The 21,749-nt window shown below is 34.0% G+C and overlaps 3 protein-coding genes across 4 annotated transcripts; 1 reads left to right on the top strand and 2 right to left on the bottom strand.

Moving 5' to 3' along the window:
- Nucleotides 1-753: 753 nt before the first annotated feature.
- Nucleotides 754-9,123, bottom strand: LOC105640509 (ABC transporter A family member 7). Its single transcript, XM_012224843.4, has 18 exons — nucleotides 8,739-9,123; nucleotides 8,278-8,647; nucleotides 8,118-8,200; nucleotides 7,848-7,995; nucleotides 7,033-7,125; nucleotides 6,806-6,951; nucleotides 6,196-6,351; nucleotides 5,317-5,479; nucleotides 5,114-5,239; nucleotides 4,947-5,030; nucleotides 4,197-4,540; nucleotides 3,246-3,446; nucleotides 2,682-2,791; nucleotides 2,493-2,577; nucleotides 2,215-2,343; nucleotides 2,014-2,119; nucleotides 1,834-1,922; nucleotides 754-1,428 (listed from the first exon to the last, which is right to left on the bottom strand). Exons 1-18 carry the CDS (start codon nucleotides 8,814-8,816, stop codon nucleotides 1,150-1,152), a joined length of 2,790 nt encoding a protein of 929 aa, XP_012080233.1. The 5' UTR covers nucleotides 8,817-9,123; the 3' UTR covers nucleotides 754-1,149.
- Nucleotides 9,124-10,524: 1,401 nt separating this feature from the next.
- On the bottom strand, nucleotides 10,525-13,103 carry LOC105640508 (pentatricopeptide repeat-containing protein At1g08070, chloroplastic). Its single transcript, XM_012224842.4, has one exon. The coding sequence runs from the start codon at nucleotides 12,692-12,694 to the stop codon at nucleotides 10,862-10,864; it is 1,833 nt and encodes a 610-aa protein (XP_012080232.1). The 5' UTR covers nucleotides 12,695-13,103; the 3' UTR covers nucleotides 10,525-10,861.
- A 1,337-nt stretch (nucleotides 13,104-14,440) lies between these two features.
- On the top strand, nucleotides 14,441-20,681 carry ABCA2 (ATP-binding cassette A2). Of its 2 annotated transcripts, none has more exons than XM_012224840.4 (16): nucleotides 14,441-14,841; nucleotides 15,553-15,784; nucleotides 16,212-16,381; nucleotides 16,578-16,763; nucleotides 16,858-16,953; nucleotides 17,537-17,752; nucleotides 17,855-18,014; nucleotides 18,096-18,322; nucleotides 18,455-18,572; nucleotides 18,647-18,723; nucleotides 18,880-18,969; nucleotides 19,126-19,269; nucleotides 19,364-19,669; nucleotides 19,780-19,860; nucleotides 20,078-20,254; nucleotides 20,378-20,681. In XM_012224840.4, the coding sequence occupies exons 1-16, from the start codon at nucleotides 14,473-14,475 to the stop codon at nucleotides 20,528-20,530; spliced, it is 2,802 nt and encodes a 933-aa protein (XP_012080230.1). In that variant the 5' UTR covers nucleotides 14,441-14,472; the 3' UTR covers nucleotides 20,531-20,681. The 2 variants fall into 2 exon arrangements, with proteins under 2 accessions (XP_012080230.1, XP_012080228.1); XM_012224838.4 differs by having other exon boundaries at nucleotides 14,442-14,841; nucleotides 20,368-20,681.
- The last annotated feature ends 1,068 nt before the right edge of the window (nucleotides 20,682-21,749 follow it).

Raw genomic sequence — 21,749 nt, 5'->3', positions numbered from 1 at the left:
AAAATCATAATTTTTAAAAATTTCATAATTAATATTAAAAATAGAGATTTTTCCTATATTCATTTATTTATAATTCATACAACGATTTATTGTTTTTTTATTAAAAAAAATATATGACGCCACCCTTTGATTTAAACAGATTTATACACTCACCACCTCCACTTTATGTTTACGTGCGAGTGGCCTCACCACCACTTTATACTTCCTTGTTTGGCTGCAACTCTGGGTGGCCACGTCAAAGGGGTGTTTCATCACCTTACTCTCATGGTAGATTTATGAGCCTTTCGTGTTTAGTAGAAATTAAAACAACGAATTCAGAAAGTTGGATATATTTTATATATTTCACCAAGAATTTTGTCATTTTAAATTTTTTTCATATTAACTTTCTTTAGTTAAAATACTTGCCTTTTGAGTTGCAGAAATAACAACTCAGTGTATTTATTATTTTAATTCATTTTCTTAAAACTAAACAAATAAAACAATAATTATATAATTTTAACGGATTTTCAAGAATAATGGTATTTGTAAAAATTTCAGTTACTAAATCTCAATTTAAATTGTAAAATATATATATATATATATATATGGTGGGAGACTCAATGCTGATTGGATCCACCTTGGTGACTGTGTCGTATTATATAGTTAGATTTGCACATGAAATGTCAAAAAAAAAAAAAATCATACGTAATCTAAATTTTAGAAAATTTATGATTTTTAAGTAAGCATCCAAAGTCAATGACCCATCTTAATTAATTAAATGGAATAATAATATTATAATAAAAATGTTATACAGAAGTTTAATTAAGTCTACAAGTATGGAATTGCATGGAAAGATAATATATGGTCACAAGCAATTAAGCATATGCCTTTTTCTAAATGTCCCTTTCTAGTTTCTTGGAAGACAAGGCATCCTCAAAATGGTTGTCGAATTGAAATGTTTACTTGGAAATGTCTATAAACCTTAATAATATTCAACAATAATATTATTAACAAGGTCCATGCATTATTATTTTTTGCCTAATAATATTCTCTTTTCCCATTTTGAATAGACAGCAATATTATTTGTATATTATAATTATAAATATGTCAGCTTCATCCTAATTCCTAAGGCATATAAATGTATAGCTGTAATGAGAAAATGCTGAATGGCTAGGCCCCATTAGCTACCTTGATGAAGACATCCTCCAAGGTGGTATCAGACAGACCCCAAGCAAAAACTGGGAATCTGCTTTTTGCAGTCTCAACTGCGTCAAATACATCTGCAATTCTGACCTCATTTTTCGGCATTTCAAACTTCTGTGTTCCGGAAGTGTAGTATATCCTTTCAGCATTGGGGGAGAGTTGTTGCACCATGTTCGCTACCTGTTGCTCGTGATCCAAAGACGTTGTCATTGTAAATACATAAGATCCACCATATCTAGCCTTCAGCTGCCATGAACCATACAAACATCAAACTAAATTGTAAAAGCCATATCTAAAATAAATAATAAGAACAAGAAAAAGAACAAATAACATCAGCATAGACTCGTGCTTGTGCAGCTCGAGTCTAGTCAGTAGCATTTATGCTATATATTGTATCTTTGCTCAGATGAAGGCATTTCAAGCCATATATATATGTATATCAAGCTCAAGAAGTAAACTTAAAGTTTTGTAGTAGAAATTTAACTTTCAAAAATACAAAATTTATGGCACAATGTCAAGGCATACTGGCATGGCATACAAATCATTTAGTAGCTTAAGAAAACAAGTACTTCGTAAAATAAGGGTATCCCCATGAGAAAGAAGTGTACAAAAAATCTCCAAGTACCAGAATAAATTTTACAGGAAATTTACCTCTCTCGGGGTTCCTATGCACTGGAAGCTGCCATCTACAAAAACTCCTAATCGATCACACAAGGCTTCTGCCTCTTCCATAGAATGAGCTAAAAGCATGAAAACAAGCATCCTTAATTACAAGGGATACAAAATAATTAAGCACACAAATTGAAAGGGAAAGAGAGAAAGAGAGAGTACTGGTTAGAATAATTGCTCTATCCTGCTTTGCACACTTAATAATATTCCATAAGTTTCTTCTTGAAGCTGGATCCAAACCAGTACTGGGTTCATCCATATAAACAACCTTGCAAATTGTTGAGAATAATCATGACAAACTGCATTGAAGCAGAACTGCTATCCAAAGGTTTCATGCAGCAATATAAGTTCATTACTACATACTTTGGGATTTCCAATGAGTGATATGGCAACACTAAGCCTCCTCTTCATGCCTCCACTATATTTCCCAGCATGTTTATCAGCAATCCCATCATTAAATAGATTGACACTCTTGAGAGATTCATTCACTGCCTGCAGCAAAATAGAATGTTTAGCACAGTAAAGAGAAACAAAAATTTATCCCATTAAGCAGGACCAGCAAACTAGATTTACGCTCATTTTTCGAACAGAAAATGACATTCTAATAACAATCCAAGAAAGTCAAGATGGCAATAACTCACTTTTTTCAAGGCAGAACCTTTAAGATTCTTAAGTCTGCCATAAAATAGTAAGTGCTCCCTTCCTGTCAGGGATTCCCAGAGAAAGCTAAAATTTGGCCAGAGAAAGTAAAACAGGCAATTATTAAAAGTCATGTTTAAGCTGAGGATGAAGATGTATTCTTGAAGGAAAGAATGAGAATATTAGCTTACTCATCTTGTGGGCAAACGCCCATGCTGGTATAAATCCAATCGATTTGAGTTTGCAAGTTCAAATCCCAAACATATGCCGTCCCCGAGGTAGGCTTTGTGAGCCCAATCATCTAATTCAGAGAATAAAATCTTAAATTACAGCACCAAACTACTAATTTGATTCTGAATTTGCAAGCAGATTCTTAGAAAATAAAATTTAAAAATTTCTGCGTCAAGCAGTCCTTCCAATAATAAATTCAAGCAGGACATTATAGCAACTACAGAAGACAGAGGAAGCATTAATAATGACTTCAAGTTGAGTGCGTCACTTATACAAAAAACACAAGAAGTGATTGCCAGGATAGAAATTTCAGCAGGAGTAACTTATACCTCTCCCGAATGTTTACTATGTTCCAATGCAGCCAAAATAGGTGCAAATTCTTGAAAACAATGGCATTTTCTCATCATATGTTAAGAGTTATTAACAGAAGCCTTCACAATATCCACATGACAGGGGAAGTTAATGGAATGTCTAAAGTTATGCATGTTAGAACTCGGGAAATGAATGAATAATTTTATACGGACCATGCTAATGAAAGAGGTCTTCCCTGCGCCATTGGGACCTAGCATACCAAAGCACTCCCCTGGAGGCAAAGCAAGAGATAATCCCCTAACAGCAATTTTATCAGGGTTTCCATCCCTTCCTGGATACACCTTTTTGAGGTCGTCACAAATGATTGTATGATTTGTGCTTGGCTCCAGAAGTAACTGCTCAACCTTCTCCCTCTGCATAAGAAGAAAAAAGGAAAGGAAAAAAAAAAATAAAACACTAGTTAAAAAAAAGTAAGCGAAATAAGTGAAAAAATATCTGGCAAAGAATTAACACTAATGCAAGAGCTCCGCAATAGTTAGAGACAAAGGATTAAAACCACCACCCCAAAACATCATATTCATTAATAGTGCAACCACATTTTCCATGAGCCACGTCAAAAATGAAGAGAAGATAAACATCTGCTGTTTCACAAAAAAGGAACAATAAATGACAATGTGACAAAAGATTTTAGTTTATAGGAACTAGGTCTGGAGGTTGAATTTAGGTGTTCATCTATAGGCTTATTTGCAAGGTTGCTTTGATTTTTAATAGGGATTTTGTTGTCAATGATAATTTTTTTGGTCCCAATTTCCTAAAGATTGATGATATAAATTCAAGATATTTAATATATACGGAAACATATGCATCAATTAACATGCCGAGTCAGCAATCTCTATTCAGTAAGGAACTCATGTTTTCAGAGTTCTCTTACCAGAGGTACCTGATGCTTCTCCATGACCTGAGGCTAGTTTTGTTAGTTATGGTGCTAACACGACAATTTTTAATAAAAAATAATATATCAAAACTTCGCCTTTTTCTATCTCAACCTACAAATTTCCTCACAAATTTGAGCAACATGAACTGCCCTAGCAAGTGCACTAGGCAGAACAGGACTTGGCCACTGCATGAATGCCAAGTACAGAAGTCAAATAAGTAAACTATACCTCCTGGTGGATGTCAGGTTTATCCATATTAACAACAACTTTAGATCCCTGCGTTCGCAAACTGCGCTTCCGAACTGATGCCTGGCGCTTCTTCCCAAAGTTTTGCAAGCAAAACAGAGGATTTTTCCCACTTCCAGATGATAAACATTGATCCATATAATATGCGACAAAAAGAACCACGAACCACTCAACAAACATGATAAAGAAGAGCTCTATCATCCCATTTCTTACATCATTTAAATTCTCCCACTGCATCCCTTCACCTGCAGCATATTCTGAGAACTCATATAACCCACGATATAGAGAGAAACCAGGGTATAACTCCAATGCAATCAACCAGGTTCCTGAAACAAAAGCAAATAAATCCCATAATGAGCAAATCTGGTGCAGAAGTATGAACATTATAGTAAACAGAACCTAGGCAACCTCCAGCAAGAACTGTGGATAATAATGCTTTATAAACTACCAACAAAGAAATGTTACATGGCGCACAGAAGATGTAACACTAGTTTCTAAAATTCAATCAAACAAATTCAATCATAACCCTCCTCACATCTATCAGAATGTCAGAGAATGAAGCTACTGCAAAATATAGTGACATTAAACCTAAACTTTTGGTCTCAATTCCCAAGGATGCCACAGTTTTCTTGAAAACCCATGAGAGAAGAAGAAGAAAGGGAATGATTCCTGAATTTCAAAAGAAACCAACGAAGTTGTAGACGCTTCTCTTTTCCAAACTCTTCGACTTACTTGGGAATGATAAATCTTCAAGAATTCCTTGAAAAAGAAAGCCACCTAGCAGTCCGGTTCCAAAGATGTAAATGTAGCCGACAACTGCAACCATCAAGGACAAGGGAACTAGTTAACATTAAAATTAAACAACAACAAACAAATAAATCAAATAACTGACATCAAACCTGTAGCAGTCCTAACATGTGAAAAGAATGCAGCAACCAGAAAGGCCACAGAAATTTGCAGATTTATGTAGATGAAATAGAAGACAAATTGGATGCTGTAGTCATTCAGTTTGAACATTTTCAACCCTGCAATTAAAGTGCATTAGTAAGTAGAAGCAAAAGCCAAAAGAAAAAAAGGAAAGCATTTTTCATGGGCTTATTACCTGTAAATGAGCCACAAATCACAATAAGTAACATGTATATCAAAGATATGGTAAGAAAATACAGATAAGATATGAGCCAATAAGGTCCATCATGAAGACCATGCATTTTCATCATGATCCTCAGTTTTTGCTGTTTCTCATAGACCACGGATGTGAACGCCACCTACACAGCAATGTGAAGTATAAAAGATTAAATTACTATTTTTTTTTTTTTTTTGTTTTTTTGTTTTTTTTGTTTTTTTTTTTTTTTTTTTTTTTTTTGTAAAGAAACTACCTAAGAAAGAGCTAACACTAATTCCATCTTATGGACTTACAAAGTTGAAGAATATAATTCAGCATGCAGGCCAAAGTCAGGAAGCTAGTCTAAAGCATTCAGCTCTGAATGAAACGTGCAAAAAGCAACTTCCAGTCAAGTTTACCTTTTCTAAGGGATGCAGGTCAAGTGAAGTAAGCATCAATCTTATAATTTCTCACTATGACCAAACATATGTCCAGTTAGTGAATATAGTCCAATTAGGCAACAATTCAAACACGGTATATTCTTTTGAAGTATCTGTTCATAGAATATCTTTGCACTTTTGCATAGCAGCAACCTATAAACCTATGGAGGTATCCACATCAAAAAACTGATTGTCATTTCCAAAATATTTTTTTAAAAAAATCAAAGGTGTTTTTTCAATAAAAAGGATAACAGACTTACTTTATTTCTTGAACAATAGGCTTATCATTTTCATATAAGACACTTTTTACATACTTTACTAGTAAGGGCCAATAAAATAATTGTGGTTTGACTGATGAAGTTGGCCTTGATTCAAAGGATGGCAAAAAACATAAGTTTCAAGAAGATCAAAGTTAACAACCAATGGTTCACAAACTTACAAGGAATAGCAGTAGAATAACCCAAGTAAAGAAAAGAGGATAGTAACTTGATATATCAAAATTTCTTCGGGTGGCAGGTTTAGGCATTTCCTTGACAAACTCAAATAGCACCTTTTTACCTAACCCATGCATAATCTGAATGTAAGCATTTGATACCTATAAACAAAGTATTGTAACAGTTAGTGTCTATTACAGCACAATATAAAGTATGAATGATAAAAGGTCAGAAAGCAAGCAAATAAGCAATCAGAAAAGGGCGTATAGAAAAAATAGAATTCTATAACAGTTAATTTGAATGATGCAAAGAAAGGGAGAGAATAAATTAAATTAAACAAAAGCATAAATAGTAAGAAAATTATGTTATATATTTTAATCATAAAACTAACTTTGTCAATAGACTTCCTAAATGGAACATGCTTCACATAAAATATAAATAAACGGACTTCAAATATAAAACAAAAATGAGATGGGCATTTGTATACTTATGCAAACAACATTTACATATTTTACACGAAATGAAAATTCACAGTGCAATGATTCTCAAGAGTAAAACCCAAAAACCTAATGAATACCAGGCTAATATAGCAATTACGAATAAATAAATATATACCATATTCACTAAGCATGGAACCCTCAGCAAAGTGGTTTCTCCAGAACGACCAGAACCAGCACCAACAGTGAAATCTCCATAGTTCATTGGATCGTACCAAATACTCACATTAAAAATCTTCCGGTCACTGTTTAAGAAATCATAGGCTGCAGAAAAAGATAAACATATCAGTATTCCTTAAACATAGTGATATTACAACCACACAAAAATTAATATCATATTGCCACCTGCAAGTATCTGACTGTTCTCTTTGTATATCTCTTCATTTATCTCAGAGGAACTACTGTGCCATGGAGTTAGAGCTTCAACACAAATTGCCTCTATTTTCAAATAACATGTGAGTAAGCAAAGAGTCAGCATGTCAAAAAGTATGTGTATATATATATATATATATATATATATATATATATATTACGAATAGCTGTGGAGGATGAATTATGCAACAGTTATCATGCTGTGCGTTGGCAGGCTTGCTCATCCACAATGTCACAATTGCTCAACTTCAGAAAGTATGGCAGTTAAAAAGAAAGGTAGAATTGTCCATTCACATCTTTTGGACGATATAGTTTTTTCCAGAACCAGTCATACACTTGAGGCTGTAGACCTCTCAATTCACAGTGTTGGTTCTATTGATCGGGTATTTTACTAAGTTCTATTCTCTTTTCCTGATTTTATTTTATAAATTTCTATTTGGCCATACATTATATTACTAATAATGATAAAATGAATTCAAAATTTTCTAATCATCAGATCCTCTCTTTCATGATGAAGCAAATCATTACTTCAGAGGTACACATGTGAATATGGTCGCATATGATATAAATTAGATGTCAGCAGCTCTTATACTTTTTCACAAGCAAACTTGATTCTTCATGATATTTGCGTACACTATTCTCACAAATATCTCCATGTTCATATCAGAACAAAATCAATCCAAATGTTTACAGCTGAAAACATAATAAAGTGATATAGAGTCCTACATTTTACTGCAAGAACTTCAGGATATCTTGAAGAAAAGACCCTGTGAGTGATAAAATAATACCCTTTTCGATTGGAATAAATGAATCTGGAAGAAAAAAGGACAATGTGGAGTTCGGCCTGCATTTGCTTTGAACATAAAAGAGAGAAGAAGCATCGCTAGTGAAGGCATAATCAATAAAAAGATCAGGTTCTAGCGCTCTTTCTGTACCCTGTAACATTTAAAAAAGTCAAGTTAGCAAGCAAAAGCCTAATACTTAATAATAGTGAAAACACTAAAACCAAACAAGTATAGGAGAAAATACAAAGAAAGAGGGATAAATAAACAACTTACCAACACAATCTTGGCTAAACTATCCATGATATTGGAAGAACCATGAATATCAATAGGACTTGTGAACATACTCCCAGCCAAAACTATATAAAAATTAATCAGAGAAAGACAGATATATACTTATATACATGTACATATATAGAGAGGGAGATATATATACTTTTTGCAAGAGACTTGTTATTTCCAGTGATAAGCATAGTTACAGGACACTTGGGATGAACGCATGACTCTGTATACGTAGTAGAATTGGATCTATATTCACGAACGAAACCAGGGGGAATATGCAACAAGGGAGGCCATTTTAGGGGACTAAGAAAGGGACAATCCTCCGCGTCATCCCAGTCCTTCGTGTATTGCAAACCACAGACTTTCTCACGTCTCCCATCTCCATTTATATCAACGGAAGCACAACCACACGTGCTTCCAATTTTGCTCATTTCGGAGTCAATATAATGTTGAATTGTAGCCAGCATGGCAAACACTATAACTGGAACGCAAATCAGTATGCAATTTGAACAAGGCTTTCGTTTCTGTTAAAAACAAAAACAATGAAATCAAAAACCAATTGAACAAAACAATGAACCCGTAATCTAAAATCAAAATGCGGAGATGGAGAAAGACCTGATAGGTTAAGTTCTTCCTGAACAAAGCATCGGCCTGAGTCCAGGAACTTGCAGGACGAAGAGATGCGTCCGCCATTGATGTCTTAACCGTTAAGCGAGGATTTTGAAACCGTTAAATACCCGCCAAAAATGGAAATGCCAATTCTTTAATCTACTGTGTAAGTCTTTCACTGTTGATACTGAATCTAAGTAAAAGCTCGAGTGTTCCACTTTTTAAATGTTTCGTCATAAGCAGGAAATTGCATTGGCCACTGAACTCAGTGATAGTGAAGTGTCAAATGACCTGTTTGCCCCTTTTATCTCCTAAATTTTCGTGATTTGGTACTTCGTTTTACGATGTTGCGCGTAAGGAAAGCAGAAGTTTGGTAACAAAATCTGCTGATTGATGAGATTAAGTTAAGGAATCAAATTAATTAATATTGTGAAATTTCCACTGGACAAATGTTGACACTACCCTTCATCCGTTGACCGTTTCACTGTCTGGAACTGGAACTAGAGTGGAAATGAAATTTCGAAAACGCCCTTCTGATCCATGTTTTCTTGTTTTTGGTTAATGGTTCTTTTAATCATATCATCTGTTAAATTAAATTTTATTTTTGTAAAAGTAATGAATTTTAATTGAATAATATCAAAATAAATCCTAAGAAATATAAGTTTAAATAATAAAAAGAACTAACAGATAATTGAATCAGCATAAAATGAATTATGCAAACATGCGTGCAAACAAAATAAAGACTATATAAAAATGTTCAGTCAGTAGTTTCTTGGAAGACAAGAAGAAAATGCCTAGAGCCAATTGTTCAAAGGGAGAAATGTAAGAAACATAGCATTTGGTCAAAGGTACTGACATGGACAATGAACTTAGATTTTTTTTTTTTTTTAAATAATAGTATTCTCAGACAAAAATGAAACTGTCAACCTGTGGAAGGATCTTGGTATTTGAACAGTCATTTTACCAAAACAAAATGTGAACATTGAATTATTCAAAAGATTAAGCAGCAAGAAAATCCAAAATGTGCTGATGGAGACTCATCCTGTTTTGAAAATTTAAAATTTTGATTTTGTTTGTTACAAATGAATCCCATAAAATTTTATACTTCAAATTATGAAATATTTAAGAGGTTAATTAATAATAAGAGATTTGGTAAACTATTTAAACAATTATGCAAAACTAATCACAAGATTAAAATATTATTCCTTAAGAACCAAGTAAAACAAGAGTAGAGTTCTTCATTCATTATAATAATGTCCAAAGAGTTTGACCTCAGGTTATTTAAAACAGTAATTGTACAGTGAACATCTGAGCATGTTCAAAGTAATCACAAAAACATCTTATAATTGTTATTATACTCTGTAATTGCAAGGTAGGTCAGATGTTTGACCATCTCATAGATTAAAGAAACAGAGGGAAGATATAAACATAGATTAAAGAGCTGCTGATTCAGTTTTTAGCATTATAGTAATGAGACATAGACCAAATTACAATGGTGAAATAGATATATGTGTTTCAGAGTTTTATAATTTTTTATCATTCTTCGAATATAATAGGCCAGAAGTAACTGATGCATCATTATCTCATCAGAATATATCATGTGGTTAAACTTGAGTCAAGTTATTCAACTCAGTAAATACCTAATATAGAATGTTGGACCAACTAGCATGCACATAAAATTAAGATATATGTCATATTTGTCTTATTATAATATTCAAATTAGAGAAATGGGTGTCCTAAACTCTTTGAGCTTTGTTTGGTTTGCAGAATGGAATAGAAGAAGAATGCCCAATGAAATAATTATTTTTCCACTCTTCATAAAGTTCAAGTTTTCATAAATTTGAGAAATATTTGTTACACAAAATAAATGATTACATATTTCAGATTTTCAACCAAACTTAAGGTTTTAAGATTTCTATAGCACAAAATGCCTTTCCACATCTAAATTTGAACTAAAACCATTATATTCCTTCCTGTTCCATGCTATCTCACGATGTAAATAAGACCATTCTGTTATTTGAACAAAATTCTGCAGCACAGTCTCCAAAAGTTTTAATTGGATGAAACAACAGTAATCATCCATCCTTTATAGCTGAGCATCATCTGGATTCTAGTTTAGATTCTAAATTTTAACCAAACCAAGCAGACTGCAAAGCCAATTCATCAACAATTCTACTGACCTCATCAATTGCAGGATGGGAAGTGTCACCAACTAAAAACCTATGCACTTGATTTTCCAACTCTATCCAACTATATGCAGCTATTTTCTGCACTTTCTTATCCTTCATTAAGTTTCGCACTTCCAAAGCTTCTTGCCATCTCCCCACACTGGCGTATATGTTAGAAAGTTGGACATAGTTTCCAGAATTCTCAGGCTCTAGCTCCATTAACTTCTTAACAGAGAGCTCAGCAAGCTCTACATTCAAGTGTGTTCTAGAAGCACCCAATAACGTTCCCCAAATTACAACATTAGGCGGAATTTCCATGCTACGTATGAACTCGTAGGCTTCTTTTAGTCTTCCTAATCTACAATAGAGGTCTACAATACATGCACAATGTTCTATTTTTGGTGTGATTCCATGATTTAATTTCATGCCTTCAAAAAACTCGACACCTAATTCAATAAGTCCAGCATGAGTGCAGGCTGTTAACAACCCAACAAAAGTTATGTCATTTGGCTTCACATCATCAACTTTTTTCATTTTCTGGTAAAGAGATATTGCATCCATTGCGAAGCCATTAACAGCTAGACCTACAATCATCGAGTTCCAACTAACAATATCTTTTTCAGACATCTTATCAAAAACTTCATGAGCTTTTCTTATATTTCCAAATCTTGAATACATACTCACTAATGCTGAAGCCACATAGACATTAGAGAACAAATCTTGGCTCTCTACGTAAGTTCCAATTTGGTTACCAATCTCAACTGAGCCTAGTTGTGCACAAGCAGATAACACACTAACAAGTGTGACATCATTAGGTTTAATTTGATCACTCCTCATCCATTCAAAAAGCTCTAACACCTCAATTGATCTCCCATTTTGAGCATAACCAGTAATCATTGCGCTCCATGCAACAATATCTCTCCTATCCATCCTATCAAACTCTTGCCGAGCTTCATCAACGGCTCCACACTTCACATACATCTCTAATATTGCGGTTGAAACAATCACATTCATGCACATATTATTATCATCAATATAATTCTTAATTCTTAATCCCATCTCTAGATCTCCAAGCTTAGCACATATGGAAAGCAGAGTCACCAAAGTAATTTCATTAGGAAAATATTTTTCAGCCTGCATTCTTTCAAAAATCTTCAAACTCTCGTAAAGATGCCCATTGTTTGCATAACAAGAAATCATGGCATTCCACGAAACAATACTTCTTTCTGTCATTGAATCAAACAACTGCCGTGCGGCTACAATATCACCAGCCCTCGAATACCCAGAAATCAGACAGTTATAAGCAATTGGATCCTTCACCGACATCCCATCAAAAATCTTCCTTGCAGAACCCAGCTCACCAACCTTGGAATAAAAATCCATCATTGCAGTTTGAAAATAAACATTACAATGAATCCCGTTATTTAAAACCAAAGCGTGAACCTGTTTCCCCACATCAACCGCCAGCAATGAAAAGCATGCTTTAATAACAGGCGGAGCAGTAAAACAAGTCAACCGTACATTCTTATGGTGCATTGAAACAAATGCTTTTACAGCTTCAATATGCATAGAAAGTTTAGTGTAAGTAGAGATAAGAGAATTGTAAAGAAATTGATCTGGGTGAGAAATTTGATCGAACACTTGTCGTGCATAGTCAATGACAGATAAATTTAGCAAACTTTTGAATAGAATTGGAGCAAGAGTGGGATGTTTTGTGATTATGAGAGAGTGTATTTGCTTTAACTGATTTATGCGTAGTGGCGAGTGAAGCAAAGTAATCAAATTTCGCTCCATGTAGACATGTAAAATGCGTACAGACACGAACACTTGGTAGATCTAGCCGTTGACAATCCAGAGTACAGTGCTGGCGGGAATTTCAGTTTTAGCGATAATATAAATATGGATTCGGCTCATGTGTTGAACAGCCTCTGTAGACTGTAATTGATGAGGCATTAAAAAATATTGAATTATCTATCAACAAATATTACGATGGGTAGTTAGGCTCTTCTCCTTCAAATGAATTAGAATATTCTCATAAATTAAATAAATACATACGAGGACTAATAAATAATTATTTATTATGCAAAGACCGGGTGTTGTATTCTCAAATTGTCAACTTCTTGTATATACTTTGTGTTCTTCTGTTATGAATAGTTTCATGTTTGGTTTGGTTGTTGGGGAATTTAAAGCAATTCTCCTTCGTCGGAACGATATTATTATTTTTTAGATCAGAAGGCAAGTCAATTTATGAGTTCATTTTCTAACATCGGTATGCTGGTCTCAAAATTCCCTGATGATTGTAGTAAATAAATACCTTATATAAATTATTTAATTTAATAGTAATTTATTTGATATTTTGTAAAAATTATTAAACCATAACCATATAATAAGTCAGAAAAAATTTTTGAACACACAAAATCAGCATTTCCATGCTCCCACTTTATAGCTTTCAATAAAGAGAAAAGTTCAGGAAGAGGAGGAGATGTGTTTGTTTGTGCTCCTCATCTTTTTGCTGATAAATATATTTACTCCATTATTGCTCTAAAAAGTTATAATCAACCAAATCCATGTCTGGCTGCTGAGTCAGGCAGATAGATTTAACTTTTTAGCTGAAGCTCGAAGTGGAAAGTTTCACGTAGCAGGGAAAGGGAAGTGGAAGTGGAAGTGGAAGTGAAGGTCCCCTCACCCACTAAATCCTAATCCTGTCCACCGTAAAGACACCAGGCAATATTGTTAGCGATAGATGTAGCTAATTCAGCTCAAGTATTGCCCTTCGCCGGTGTAACTTTCACGTTTAACGCGATTTGGATTTTGAAAGGACTATCCTGCCCTTCGCCTAGTACCGTCTAATTGACCAAAGTACCCATTCCATTTCCTTCCTTATTTCTGTTCTCTTCTATCTATACAAACGAAGAAGAAAAGGAAAAGTTGAAATTCTCTTTTCAGTATTTCACGCCAGGAATAATCTAATCATGTCGTTTTGATGATTCATTTTGATATACATTGTTATTTGAAATCAACTTAAATTTAAAATTTGAGTTTTAAACGAAAAATAATGCAAAATATAAATACAGTCACTCAATCACTTCAAAAAAAAAAAATTCTCTCTTTATTTTTATAACAATCAGTCAAAACTTAAAACAAAACTAATTATCCGGGTCAGGGGTTAGGATTTTTTTTTTTTTAATTTTTTTGTCTGCTGGTCATCCTGAAAGTTTTTTAACGCGGTGGACTCATCAAATCCCATTAAACATTAATATTAAATAATCCATGTAATTAACTTCCTTGATTACGCTCTATGATTAAATAAATTAACTCTTTCAAGTAAACTCATATCCACACGCAACAATTCTCACAGTCACACTCAGTGCCGTAAATTTACTCAACTTCTCGTTCCCATTATACCCTTGCATTCCCACTTCTAGTGGCACACGCCGTGACTTCCTGGAAATTCAAGCCCAATTATATCTTCATCGACATTACGATTTTGCCCCCCTATATAAGAAACGAACCATGAACCGCGCTTTTTTAAGCTCTGAGAAATCACAGTAAACCAAGGCAAACCAGTGAGAATGGAGCTAAGGAGAGGAGTTCCTCTGTTTTACCAGCAATTCAAAGCTTTATTAAAGAAGAATCTGTTACTTTCATGGCGAAATAAAACCGCTACGTTTATTCAGCTCTTCGCGTCCTTTTTCTTCATTTTGCTCCTTTTCTGCATTGACAAAGGCACACAAGCTAGTACCTCCCATACGACGGCGTACAAGACAGTGCTTGATCCTAAGGCTCTTGTATCGCCGCCGATCCCTCCCTGCGAGCAGAAGTTCTTCGTTAAGAGGCCGTGTTTCGACTTTGTATGGAGCGGAAACCATAGCGTTAGATTGAATCGTATAGTTAGTTCAATCATGGCTAATAATCCTGGCAGGAAGATCCCATCCAGTAAGGTAAATTTCATATGATTATTGATATTAGATTTTTTTTTTTTTTTTTTTGGTATAAATGTCAGTAGAAAATTTATAAATTCAAGTGAGAAATGAGATTATGAGAAGCTGTAGTGTAATAATAATCAACTATCATGGTGAAAGGAAGTATAATTGGACGGATATGATTTAGAATTTTGATATGATATAGTGGTTATGGCGGCTTGTTTGTGTGCTAGTGTCAGTTTTATTTTTGCTTTTTAATTTTTTTATTATTAGAAAACGAAGGAAAGTGAAGTTAAATTATCTCGTCTTCGCAGAAGTTAAGAGTGTAAAATTTTGATTTTCTTGTTCCTTTGCAATGAAATTGGATCAAATAAGGGATAGCTGAAAAATTAATTGAAATTTTGATTGTTATATTCAATTTCTGAGAAATGATGTTTTGATGGAGAGAGATGAAGAAAATGTGTACTGCTGTTAGACGTTATTTAATTATCTGAATCAAGTTGGTTTTGATTGGTTGCACCTTTGAGCATTATGGAGCTTTATATCATCTTTCAAGTTCGAGAACTGGTTTTGTTATTATGTCACTAAACAATTTAAATTTCACATAATTCATTTTGGTTTTTGTTTGTTTAGAAGCTAGCTGAAGATAAAGAATCTAGAAAAAAAAATAAAAAAATGAAAATTTTTTTCTCTGTAGACTGAAGAATCCTGTTTGCCTTCCGCGTGCAGGTTAAATCATTCAGAACAACAGAGGATGTGGATGCTTGGCTTTTGAATAATCCTATGCATTGCCCAGGAGCTCTACATTTTAAAGAAATAAATGCTACTGTTATCAGCTATGGTATACAGACTAATTCCACCCCAGTTAGAGATCGTGGGTATTTTGAAGATCCCACATTCAAATTTCAAATCCCACTTCAAATTGCGGCAGAGCGTGAAATTGCTCGGCATATCATTGGAGGTGTGAAATATTGGTTCGTGTATTTTTTGCAGAATTATGGCATGCATGAATCTTATCCTCTTCTTTTGGATTCAATGATTACATAAATAGTAATTTGTATCTCTAGATATTCAGGTTGACACAGAGGCTTGTTTGGTAAAATTTAATTCCATAAAATTTTGTGAAATTCATTTGGAATTCCATGTCTTCACGTTTTATATAAATGAACATTTTCATTTCTCTCTTATGAATTCAATTTTATAGGTTTCATTATGAATAAAACCAAATTATTAGTATCTGTAAAGAAACTCTTTCAGATTCATTTATATGAAAATAATCAGTTAAAAGAATTTGTTTGTTCTCTTTTGGCAAAATGTCGATATATATTCAGTGTCTCTTGTTTCATTTGATAAATATATTCTTTTATTTTGTTATTTTTGATATTCAGATCCAAATTTTAGCTGGGTTGTCGGACTTAAGGAATTTCCACACCCTGCAAAAGACGGTTTCTCCGTAATGTCTACCATAGCACCATCTTTCCTACTTGCATTTGCCATGTTTGGATTTGCGATGCAAATTGGATCATTGGTGGTAGAGAAGGAGCTCAAACTTCGCCAGGTAATGCTATGCTCATTGGACTAGGACTAGAAGGTTGGCTGCCCCCAAACTCTCATAGATTCCTTTCCTCTCCCATTGTTCCAAGTCGTAATCTACAGACTACAACTTTAACTATTAAGCTGTCCCTTCGGTAACCTGAATTCTTTATGTTCTTGACTGTGTTATTTATTTATTTATTTATTATCTGCTTCCGCAGGCAATGAGTATGACCGGGCTTTATGAATCCACATATTGGTTCTCATGGATCATATGGGAGGGAATACTCACACTAGTTTCATCAATTCTCCTCATTCTCTTTGGAAAGGCGTTTCAGTTTGACTTCTTCAATAAAAACAACTTTGCAGTTGTGTTTCTTGTGTTTTATCTTTTCCAACTTAACATGGTACTACTTCTATCTTCCTTGCACTTCGTTGACAAAGTTTATGCTTATTTATGTTAACCCTTTTCTATTTTTTTCCTTTCACATTTGAGGGCAGACTGGTTTTGCCTTTATGCTGTCAAGTTTCATCAGCAAGTCATCTTCAGCCACAACAGTTGGTTTCTCTGTGTTTATTGTTGGCTTTTTTACTCAGGCAAGATTCTCTACTATGTGTAACTAAGAAATGTTTTCAAATCCAGACTGAACATCCCCATTGGATTTGGATAGCCCGAAATCTGAAGATATTGTTGTAGCTGACACATATCACCCTGAGATCTTTGAGGGAGATACTCGGTTGGCATGGTGATCAAAAGCTATAAATAGCTATAAAAAATCAGTTTTCAGGAAGGGTCTGGTTCTGTGGGGTAAAATAGAGTCATTTCATTATCTAATTTGATCTCTTTACTGGCATCGTTAACCTCTTCCTCTCATGACATTAATAATCGTCTTAATTTTTTAATTTTTTAGTGATGATTTTTATTTCTATTAATTTTTTAATTTTTTTAGTGATGATTTTTATTTATAATAGCAAATCAGAGTAAAGCTAATTTTCATCACAAATAGTTTATATAAATTTGTTTCTTATATCATTATAGTCACTAGTATCCATGCTTTTGTATTTATTAGTTTACATAAACATGTTTGTTATATCATCATGCATTGATGTATCAACCTTCAGTTTTAAGCTAAGAGCTATCAGTTCCAATGAAATAATAGTTATCTTTTTTTCGCTGCAGCTTGTTACAGTATTTGGATTTCCATATGACATCAAAGTCTCTAATATTGCACGATATATCTGGTCATTATTCCCGCCCAATCTTCTTGCAGTAGCCGTAGATGCTCTTGCTGAGGCAACTGCCACTCCTGAAGATGTTGGGATTAGCTGGAGTGGACGGAAGCGGTGTGCAGATGATGCAGATGACGATGCAGGAGATGAGTGTGTAATATCAATTGTAAGTGAAACTTTTTAAGTTCATTTTGTACTTTTTTTTTCTTTTATGTACACTTTGCTTATTGTTATTCAAGTTGATTTGTAATTTGTTTATTGTTGACAGAATGATGTTTACATTTGGCTTGTGGCTACGTCCTTTGTCTGGTTTGTTTTGGCAATCTACTTCGATAATATAATTCCAAATGCCAATGGTGTGAGAAAATCTATTTTTTATTTCTTACAGCCTGGATATTGGACAGGGAAGGGTGGAAATAAGGTGGAAGGTGAGCCAGCTTTGAGTTCAATCTGCCACTCGTATATTTTGTTGGCATCCTGACTCTGTTTTCCCCTCTCCTCTGTCATAGAGGGTCACCTTTGTAGTTGCATGGGTTCAGTTCCAAGACAAGAGTATGTTACTCCAGAAGATGAGGATGTTCTTGAGGAGGAAAACATCGTTAAACAAGATGTAACAGAGGGCACAGTCAATCAAAATGTTGCAGTTCAGGTACGTGGACTTGTAAAGACATATGCTGGGACAATGACGATTGGTTGCTGCAAGTGCAAGAAGACTTCACCTTACCATGCTCTCAAGGCAAGTAACATCTTTTCAACTCTAGAATCAGGCTAGATTAACAAGGCACAATATGTCCCTCTATTCCCTTTTTTTTCATATATACTCTTTTAGCTCTCTTAATTTTTTTTGTTCTGGATGCTGCTTAAGCAGGGCCTATGGATGAACTTTGCCAAGGATCAGTTATTCTGCCTTCTTGGACCAAATGGTGCTGGAAAAACTACAGTTATCAATTGTTTGACCGGGGTAACACCGGTGACTAGTGGAGATGGTAAAGTGCTCATTTTTTTTCCATGTTCATCTAACATTGGAAACAGGGATAATAAAGTTATGAATGTTTAACAGCTTTGATTTATGGATATTCCATTCGAAGCGCTGTTGGCATGTCAAACATTCGAAGTATCATAGGAGTTTGTCCCCAGGTAAAACTTCTCTATTTATGTGTGTGCAAGCATGTGTACATTTGTGAGTTTTGCCATGCGTGTGCAAATGTGTTTTGTCTTTGCAGTTTCTTTTCTCTTTCTTTGTGTGTGTCCCTGGGCATACCTGTGGATACTAACTTTTGCAGCTTTTCACAGTTTGACATCCTTTGGGATGCATTGTCTGGTGAAGAGCACCTCCATCTCTTTGCCAGTATTAAAGGGCTGCCCCCAGATACAATCAATTCGGTATGTGAGAAAAGACATCTTGACGTTTTCTTTCTAATAGTATTTTGAAGCTAATTGTGCTTGAATTAAGTATGCTTAGCAGTTATCTGTACTTCTGTGCTTGATGACCCACTCAACCCTGATTGACTTATAAAGAATCTTTTTGGTTAAGTACAGGCTGCTCAGGAGTCATTAGCAAAGGTGAGACTTACCGAGTCAGCTAAAGTGAGAACTAGGAGCTATAGTGGAGGAATGAGACGCAGGCTCAGTGTTGCAATATCGCTCATCGGAGACCCAAAATTAATCATCCTTGATGAACCAGTATGAACAATGCAATATTTTGAATCATGCCGGCACATTTGATCTATTTTTGCGAATGATTTTCTTTTGTTTATTTTCAATTTCTAATCTGCAGACTACTGGTATGGATCCAATATCGAGAAGGCATGTCTGGGATATAATACAGGATGCAAAGAAAGGCCGATCCATTGTTCTAACAACTCATTCAATGGAAGAAGCTGACATTCTGAGTGATCGCATAGGAATTATGGCCAAGGGTAGGCTCCGATGCATTGGGAACTCAATCAGGTTGAAGTCAAGGTTTGGGACTGGTTTTGTTACTAATGTGAGCTTCATTGAAAACGCTACTGCACAGTCTCCTCCGAATGCAACTGTGGACCATACCAATCAGCATGAGGATGTAAAGCAGTTTTTCAAAGATGTATGTGGAGTGAATGATATATTTATTTCAAATACGCTGATGCACAATCTCCTCCCAACGATAAATTGAAATTTTTCTGTGCTAACATCTGTTTTGGTTAATCTTGACAGCATTTGGATGTATTGCCAGCAGAAGAGACTAAATCCTTCCTGACTTTCATCATTCCTCATGAGAAAGAGAAGCTATTAACGGTGCATATTTTTGAAATTCCTACATTGTTCTATAATTATTGTGATAGTATTGCCTTCATGATTGAATATGCCACTCTGTGTTATACACACACACACACACACACATATAGGCTGATGCAAGAAATTGTCGTGCACAAATGCTATACTGGTGAATAGCAAATTTCTATTCCTTTTTTGCCATTTATAACTTCTTTTTTGGCATTTAAATTTTAAACAGAAATTTTTTACGGAGCTAGAAGACAGACAACAAGAATTCCGTATAGCAGACATCCAAATTGGCCTCACCACGCTCGAAGAAGTTTTCTTAAATATTGCCAAGCAAGCAGAGCTAGAAAGTGCTGCAGCCGAAGGGAGATTGGTTACTTTGTCCTTAACATCTGGAGTCTCGGTTGAGGTAAGCGCAATTTATATGGAATTATTGTATTCTAACTCATAAAAAGGAAAAAATAAAATCATTCATTCATTTTTTTTTTTTTTTTTCCTTTTGTTGCTTCAATTGATATGCAGATACCTGTAGGAGCAAGATTTGTTGGGATTCCAGGAACAGAATCTCCAGAGAATCCTAGAGGTAACATGGTTGAAGTATACTGGGAGCAAGATGATTCTGGTTCTCTCTGCATTTCTGGTCATTCTGCTGAAATGGCTGTGCCTCCTGATGCTCAGCCATTGATTTCTGCAGCACCACCTTCTGACAGAAATCTCCGACGCGGGAGACGACCGGTTTATGGAGTTGTGATCAACCCCAATCAATTTGGTACTGCTAATTCCTAATGATGCAGTTATGAACTCGTATTTATGATATTTTATAATTTTGTACAGCATTTCAATGGTTCAAAATAATTTTTTTTTTTTCGCCGTTTTACGGTCAACATAGAGAAAGAGTCGATCGCGGTCATATGCCAAATATGATATATCCCCAACCAAAAAAATAAAAAAAAAATAATAATACACTTTCTCTTAAAATATAAATCATTTTTAAGTGTTTATTTTATTGTAAAAATATGAGTCGTTTTGATTATTTTAAAAAGTAATAAATGAAAATTTTAAGTTATTTGTAGTTTGAGATAAATAGTAATTTAGTCAAATGTTATTAGTTTTATTATAATTTGAGAGGTAAAATTATAAAATTTGATAAAGCTAAATTTTAACTTCCCTGTACAAAAACTAAAAATGATCAACTTTAATAAAGCTAAACCACAGCACTGAAAAAATGTGTTAAAATTTTTAAGTTACGAACTACTTCAAATCAATAATTGAAGCCAAAATAGATGTCAACTCGTTGGTCCACGTGGAAAACGGAAAATCTCATACAAAATAGTAAGTTGGGGGGTCTCATATTCGTGAGCAAAGACTAAATTGTATTTGAATTAACTTATATAATATGTAGATAAACGTTTTAACTTGCAAAGCTTCACATTTATTCAGCTATTTTCAAAAATGCTAAAAAGGCACTTATCAAGGTCAGCCATAAGAATTGAGATAGAGCATTCTATATCTGAAATCAGAAAGAGGATTAATGCTCAATCTATTCCTTGAACTTGATTATAATATACAATTTGTACAAAAATTAATTTTTGTACAATTGAACTTGTACCAAAAGAATAAAGTGCTTAATTTTTTAAAACAAACTCTTTCTGTATATATATAGTTTTGACTAATAAAAAATTACTTAAAAATTTAAAATTAGAAAATAAAAATTATTTAAAAATATAACTAATTATAAAAATTTTCAGTATTTGATTTAAAAATTTATATTTATTATCATTATATTTGATTTAAATCAACATATAATTAATTTTTTAATCATATTTGATTTATATTAAATAATTTATTTTTTTTTTTAATATAAACTGAGCAATTTGTACTTTTGATATAAGTTTAAGATGTGA

The sequence above is a fragment of the Jatropha curcas genome, chromosome 10, assembly GCF_041381405.1.
Source record: "Jatropha curcas cultivar XTBG-Jc1 chromosome 10, XTBG_Jcur_1.0, whole genome shotgun sequence".
Taxonomy (NCBI): Eukaryota; Viridiplantae; Streptophyta; class Magnoliopsida; order Malpighiales; family Euphorbiaceae; genus Jatropha; species Jatropha curcas.
The sequence above is the reverse complement of the archived record's forward strand: the minus strand, read 5'-3'. Positions and strand labels throughout refer to the sequence as shown.

Coding starts and splice junctions, on each gene's coding strand:
- LOC105640508 (XM_012224842.4), bottom strand. CDS start 12,694: ATGGAGCGAAATTTGATTACTTTGCTTCACTCGCCACTACGCATAAAT.
- LOC105640509 (XM_012224843.4), bottom strand. CDS start 8,816: ATGGCGGACGCATCTCTTCGTCCTGCAAGTTCCTGGACTCAGGCCGAT. Junction 7,996..8,117: donor GTTTAGCCAAGATTGTGTTG/GTAAGTTGTTTA, acceptor TAAATGTTACAG/GGTACAGAAAGAGCGCTAGA. Junction 1,923..2,013: donor TAGAGCAATTATTCTAACCA/GTACTCTCTCTT, acceptor TCATGCTTTTAG/CTCATTCTATGGAAGAGGCA.
- ABCA2 (XM_012224838.4), top strand. CDS start 14,473: ATGGAGCTAAGGAGAGGAGTTCCTCTGTTTTACCAGCAATTCAAAGCT. Junction 14,842..15,552: donor GGAAGATCCCATCCAGTAAG/GTAAATTTCATA, acceptor TTCCGCGTGCAG/GTTAAATCATTCAGAACAAC. Junction 16,764..16,857: donor ATCTTTTCCAACTTAACATG/GTACTACTTCTA, acceptor ATTTGAGGGCAG/ACTGGTTTTGCCTTTATGCT.